Source organism: Gossypium hirsutum, chromosome D07, assembly GCF_007990345.1.
Source record: "Gossypium hirsutum isolate 1008001.06 chromosome D07, Gossypium_hirsutum_v2.1, whole genome shotgun sequence".
NCBI lineage: Eukaryota > Viridiplantae > Streptophyta > Magnoliopsida > Malvales > Malvaceae > Gossypium > Gossypium hirsutum.
In genome coordinates, this window is record NC_053443.1 from 57,812,371 (window position 1) to 57,819,033 (window position 6,663).

At 35.5% G+C, this 6,663-nt stretch overlaps 1 protein-coding gene across 4 annotated transcripts; it reads left to right on the top strand.

Moving 5' to 3' along the window:
* Positions 1-1,136: 1,136 nt before the first annotated feature.
* Positions 1,137-6,338, top strand: LOC121219595 (DEAD-box ATP-dependent RNA helicase 46). Of its 4 annotated transcripts, none has more exons than XM_041098020.1 (9): positions 1,137-1,340; positions 2,106-2,448; positions 2,780-2,935; positions 3,084-3,152; positions 3,717-3,986; positions 4,177-4,527; positions 4,673-4,947; positions 5,120-5,506; positions 5,620-6,338. In XM_041098020.1, the coding sequence occupies exons 2-9, from the start codon at positions 2,131-2,133 to the stop codon at positions 5,759-5,761; spliced, it is 1,968 nt and encodes a 655-aa protein (XP_040953954.1). In that variant the 5' UTR covers positions 1,137-1,340; positions 2,106-2,130; the 3' UTR covers positions 5,762-6,338. The 4 variants fall into 4 exon arrangements, with proteins under 4 accessions (XP_040953954.1, XP_040953956.1, XP_040953955.1 ...); XM_041098022.1 differs by having other exon boundaries at positions 1,170-1,340; positions 2,833-2,935; XM_041098021.1 differs by having other exon boundaries at positions 1,338-1,520.
* Positions 6,339-6,663: the final 325 nt, after the last annotated feature.

Below are 6,663 nucleotides of genomic sequence, written 5' to 3' on the forward strand. Positions count from 1 at the left end.
GACCTTTTCTACCGAATTTTTTTCATTTTGTTTAAAAGAATTAAACAATTATAATATCTAATATAAGTTTTACATTTTACATTTTTTGAAAGGAAAATCAAATATTGCTGCTAAAAAAAACATTAGACAAGCAAGATATAGTCAAGAAAAAGAGAACATACTAAAATCCAAACCAACAACTATGTGTTAAAATAATCAATCATATAAAAAAAAACAGGGTAAAATATGTTGTTAGTCTATGTACTTATATAGAAATTGAGATTTAATCTTTATAATACAAAAATTATAAATTTAATCATTCTACTTTTTCAATTTAAAATTCTTAGTCCAATCATCATCATTGTTAGTAATTTCTGTCAAAATTTCTCAACTTGAAAACTTGATTAAGTTATCCTTATATGACAAGTCATATGATTACCACAAAAAAAATGATAAGTTGACAAATTTTGACAGAAACTATCAACAAGAATAATGATCTAGCTATGGTTTTTAAACTGAAAAGGTAGAAGGATTGAATTTTTAACTTTTAAAGTATGGAGACTAAATCTCAAATTCTATACAAGTAATGAGACTAACAACATATTTTAACCTAAAAATATTGGCATAATGATAAATTTAACCCTCAACATTTGGATATTTTTTCAATTTGGTCATTATTTTTTTTTTTGAGTTAAATTTGGCGATTGACCTTTCGAAAAGAATCAAATCACTTTTTTTTATGGAAAATTTGACTAAAACTTTAATATTTTAATGATGTTAGTGTGGGAACTTGCATGATAATTTACGTGTACTTCATACTAATATGTTACTATTTGTCTTATATGCATGTCAACAAATAATTTAAAATTATAAAATAAAAAAATGAAAATAAATTCAAAATTCAAAAAAATATATAAAAAAGTTATCATGAAGCAAACTTGGATTGCTATTTGGGTAGCATGTTTAAAAATTCAATGTTTTAGTCAATATTTCTGTTAAAAAATAACAATTGGATGCTTTTTGAAAAGTTGATGGTCAAATTCGACTATTTTTAAAAGATTGATGGCTAAATTTAGCTAAAAAATAATAAGGGCCAAATCGACAAAAGATATAGATGTTAAGAGCTTAATTTGTGATTATGCCAAAAATAATTTATGTCTCTAATTATATTCGTCTGTTTTACCTTCCCACGTTTCTTTGTCTCTTCTTCTTTCCCACTTTCTCTTCTCTTTGGAAGTTTGTAAAGCACAAAGCAGCCAAAGAGAAAGAGATTTAAGGGAAGCAAAAAAGACGAAATCTCGAAAATACCCAAACAGTGGGAGCGATTCTCGCTTCGTCTTCCTCGAAACTATACATTTAAGGTACTTCCATTTCCATAATTATCTCTCTTGAGTTCTCCCGATCTGTTTTTCATTGGTTTTCTTTCTTTTTTTTTGTAGTTTTTTTGAGTTCCATTTTCGATCTCTTCTAGCTGGTGGATTTATGGGGTTCTGAATTCTAATTTATCTAAAATTACCCCATCTTTGTTTGCCTTGTTGCAGGTTGGTTAAGTTAGGGTTTAGGTTTGAGTTTTAGTTAGGGTTTAGATTGTTTAATGATAAAATGTGAAGAAGAGAATTGTTTTTTTCCCCCTTATATTGGTCTGGAATCTGGGTTCTGTTTGAATGTGAGGCATGTGGTGCATGGTTACATTTCATATTATTTTTGAAGTTTTAATATTGATTGAGCATTTGAGCTCTGTTTTATGTTTTTCAGGGCATTTTTGGGTATGGGTATATCAGAAATTTTAAACTTATGCATTACATTTCTTAGCTGTTCTTTGGTTAATGTTGCTCTGATTTTATTTTGTACTGTTTGGTTTGGTTTAGAAGTTATTTTATTGCTATATGTTTGCTCCTTATGCTAGCTATATCTTGATATTTGCCTTTTGGTTTTCTAGTAGTAAAAAAAATGCAAAAGTGGTACAACGCAAAAATAATGATTGATTAAAAATGGAATTTTTTTTACTACAATGCAAGATTAACTCATGGTTTTGGTCCTCCTGGAAATTTACCTTCTAAGTTTGTCATCATGGTTGTTTTATATTAGTTTCTTATTTGTGCCTTTTGCAACTTTGGGGCTTGCAGATTTTAGTTGGTGGCTTTTCTTGCTATGGCTTCCACTGCAACTGCCTCTTCTGCTGGTCCCCGTTATGCTGCGCCAGACCCCACTCTACCCAAACCATGGAAAGGCCTAGTTGATGGTAAAACTGGTTATCTATACTTTTGGAATCCTGTAACAAATGTCACGCAGTATGAGAGGCCTACAAGTGCAGATTCTGTCCCGAAACCTTCTGTTGCACCTATAAGTTCTTCAGTTCAAGTTCAGCAATCTTCTGAAGGACGTTGTGGTTATAGTCCTGGCAAAGAAAATGACCGGGATGGAAGAGGAAGTGAAGCCAAACTTGAGCCAGTATCAAGGACTGACCAGGTAATTTGATTTACTTTCTGTCCTCTTTAAATCGGGCACTTGATTTATCTGGTTTTTCTTATCCATCTTAGGTGAAATCGAAAATTAGTACATTTTTCTGAACATGTTAAGTGCTGAAGTATGGTCCTTGTCATTCTGGTGGTTAAACTGTTAAATTTTTGTCACTTTTGATTTGAGACTTGGACATGTGTTCCTGTCCAAGATACTTTTAACTTTTTATATCTGATTATCGAAATTCTTAAAAGCTCGGGGTTTTTCAAAATTACATACTTCAAGCATCTGAAGTGTTGTTCTCCTATCCTAGGTTTTTAATGTTCTTAACTTTTCATAGAATGCTAGAAGTGGACCAGTTCATTCCCATAATACGCCTAATGTGACTTCCAGCTCTGTGTCGGGAGTATCTTCTGCTAGAGGACATGGATCAGTGACTGGGGGAAGTAATTTGTCTGGTGATGCTTATCGCCGTCAGCATGAGATAACAGTAACTGTGAGTATCTAGTTGATGATTACAATTTACAAATAGTTTATAAATCATCTCATTTTTATGTTCTTTCAGTCACTTTCTTCTGAAAACCTTTGTGCTTGGGGCATTACTATCCCTTGTGACGCAAATTGTTTTTCTTATTTCTTGTCAGGGAGATGAGGTGCCCCCACCTTTTTCATCATTTGAATCTACTGGATTTCCTTCTGAGTTACTTAGAGAGGTCAACTATTCTGCTTATCCTTTAACTTTTGGTCTTTATAACATTGGTGGACTTGAAAGTTGAATCTTGTAAGTTACGAGCAATGCAAGTTGATTGTTTCTCGTGCAAAGTTCTTAGATTGTTGGAGGTCCCAATGTTGAGCATCAGACTCATGCTAATTCTTTTGCCATCTTTACTTTTTTGTCGCAGGTGCGATATTTGCTCCTCAGAGGAGCTAATATCGTACGCTGTGGTGCCCTCTGTCGGGGGCCATGCTTATCATTTGGAGTGCCCTTATTTGGTGGACAAATTTTTGGGAAGGGCTTTCTGAATGACCTAAGTTCGTGGCCAGGGCTGCCGTAGATGATACTTCAGTCTCCCACTCGGTCTAAAAGGAAGAAGAGGCTTCCTCCTGTTCCAGCTTGCATCAGCAAGCGTAGGCCGCTTGCATGTGGGGGATGATGCTACTTCTGACATAAGCCACTGCACTATAACTTCTAAAGAAAACCATAAGTCTTGACGCCATTACTTCTGCTCACAGAAGTTGCTGGATTTTTTTCCTTTTATTTTATTTTCTTTTAACAGGTACACAATGCTGGGTTTTCTGCTCCAACTCCAATTCAGGCTCAATCATGGCCAATTGCATTGCAAGGTAGAGACATAGTGGCCATTGCAAAAACCGGTTCTGGGAAAACATTGGGTTACCTAGTACCTGGGTTTATGCATATCAAGCGGTGCGGTAATGATTCTCAAATGGGTCCAACTGTGTTAGTATTATCACCAACAAGGGAGCTGGCTACTCAGATACAAGATGAAGCTCAGAAGTTTGGTGGTTCATCAAGAATTACGTGCACAGTATGTCACACTCTTTGAGACTGGATCACAAAATCAATTTGTTCATTTCTTTTGTAATTTCTTTTTCTTCTAGTTTCTCCAATAAGGTTTATATTTCTTTCTGGTATACTTCAGTAACATATAAGTCTTTTCAAAGCTGAAGGTAGAATCATGATTTTACTAATGTGGGTTATTGTATGTTTCCATGCAGTGTCTGTATGGGGGAGCACCAAAAGGTCCTCAGTTGAGAGAAATTGAGAGAGGAGTAGATATTGTGGTTGCCACTCCTGGCCGGTTAAATGATATTCTAGAGATGAGGAGAGTCAGCCTCCAGCAAGTTTCTTACCTCGTGTTAGATGAGGCTGATCGCATGTTAGATATGGGTTTTGAACCTCAGATTAGGAAGATTGTGAAAGAGGTGCCTACTCGTAGGCAGACTCTCATGTACACAGCGACATGGCCAAGGGAAGTTCGGAAAATTGCAGCAGATCTACTGGTAAATCCTGTTCAGGTCAACATTGGCAATATCGATGAGCTTGTGGCAAACAAGTCTATTACACAGGTTTGGATTTCATTGCTGCTAATCCTTATTTAATTTAAATAAGATTTGAGAATCTGAAAGTTCTTAGTAGTTTTAAATTTTATTATGAATGAGTGGTAGCCTTTATTTGTACTCACTTAGAAATTTATCATTCTGTGTCCTGCAGAATGTCGAAGTATTAGCACCAATGGTAAAACACAGAAGACTTGAGCAGATTCTGCGCTCTCAAGAACCAGGATCCAAGATTATAGTCTTTTGTTCAACCAAGAAGATGTGTGATCAACTTGCTCGCAACCTCAGTCAGTTTGGAGCTGCTTCTATCCATGGTGACAAATCTCAGGCTGACAGGGACTACGTGCTTGGTCAGTTTCGCTCTGGGAGGTCGCCAGTGCTTGTTGCTACTGATGTTGCTGCTCGGGGCCTAGACATTAAGGACATCAGGTAGGGGTTGGGATTTCTGATGCATGGTTCCATGGCGTTTACTTTATAGCTCAAAGGAGCCACAAATGATAAATACAGGAAACCCTTGGTCTTTAAAGTTTAGTAACTTTATTGCTTCTGCTGTGTCGAGTGTATCATGATAATGATTTGCATTTTTTAATATCTTTCACAGGGTGGTAATCAACTATGACTTCCCTACTGGAGTTGAGGATTATGTTCATAGGATTGGAAGGACTGGAAGGGCAGGTGCAACTGGATTGGCTTTTACATTCTTTGGTGATCAGGATTCGAAGCATGCTTCAGATCTCATCAAAGTTTTAGAAGGAGCAAACCAGCAGGTGCCTGCAGAACTTCGTGAAATGGCTTCACGTGGTGGTGGGATGGGAAGGCCTAGACGATGGGCTCCTAGTTCTGGTGGCTATGATGGTGAACGTGGCGGACGCACTGATTCAGGGTATGGTGGTAGGGATGGTGGAAGAGGAAGTCGAGGAATTTCTACATCCTCGAGCTGGCATGAGAAAAGTGGTGGACGTGGATATGGTCACGAGTCTTCTGACAGGTATGTTGGTGGTCTTGTTTCTCTCTATTGTTTTTGAATTTTAGTGATTATAATGTTCTATACTTGCTGCTGAATTTATATGATTTTCTCACCCCCTTGTCATGTAAGAACAGGAATGATCGTGGTTTCCATGATAGTTATGATACGGGACGCAGTCGGAGTCGGAGTCCTGACAGGTTTAATAGTGCTTCTGGACGTGATCATTCCCCAGTGCTCAGTTTCCACGAGCTGATGATGAAACGTAATCAGCAGTAGCAGGGAAGGTCTGGATATGCTGATGGGGCCTCGTACATGGTTTCAGGGACGAGTAGGAAGGCAATGATATCTCCAGGTGATAACTAATCTCTTTTGACCTCGGAATTGAGGGATTTTGGTAGTTATATAAAGACTTAAGATGCTCTCTTCCGTCACGGTTTTTGTTTTGTTCGTGCTGCATACATGTGTAGGGCGGTGTGCAGTGGCAAGGCAAAGTGAATTTTTTTGGTATGTTGATTTGATTTCTAAAGCTTTTAGAAGATGAGAAATCAGTCAAAGTTGAAATGCAAAAAGTAAATGAGGAGAAGAACCTTTTTTTTTATTTTTTACTTTTTGATGTTTTGGATTTTGTTGTGTAGTTCTTAGGAAATGTGTTAAGGATAGTTATAACTATGGGCTGTAAAGTTTAAAGGCTAATTTCATTCAAGTGCTTTGCCAGCTTGCTTTCTTATTGGGGGTGGGGGTGATTTGGTAATTTACCTTCAAAGGGTGAGATGGAACGGGATTGATACCAATGGAAAGTTGAATGAAAAATGCAAGAGGATTATGATATGAATATATATATTCATTATTGTTAGTAGTTTTTAATGTTACATATTTTGCATTTAATTTTTTATTAGATTTTTAAGAAACATATTCAATATATATAATTAATGTAAGATAACATAATAACTAATTAAAGTAATTAACAATATATTGTTTTTAATTTATAAAAAATTGATATATTGAAAATTAAATTCTTTATTATTCAATTTTTTTAACAATGTCAATCAATAAATTGTTCACAATAGTTTGTAGATAAAATTAATATAAATATAATATATGAAATTATTTTATAAAAAGTATCGTTTATAAAATCTATATATGAAATATATAAACAAAAATATATTTCTTTTCTTTTT

Excerpts from the sequence above, each read along its gene's own strand:
- LOC121219595 (XM_041098020.1), top strand. The coding sequence starts at position 2,131 with ATGGCTTCCACTGCAACTGCCTCTTCTGCTGGTCCCCGTTATGCTGCG. Across the intron at positions 2,449-2,779 it reads CAGTATCAAGGACTGACCAG|AATGCTAGAAGTGGACCAGT; the intron begins GTAATTTGATTT and ends AACTTTTCATAG. Across the intron at positions 2,936-3,083 it reads AGCATGAGATAACAGTAACT|GGAGATGAGGTGCCCCCACC; the intron begins GTGAGTATCTAG and ends ATTTCTTGTCAG.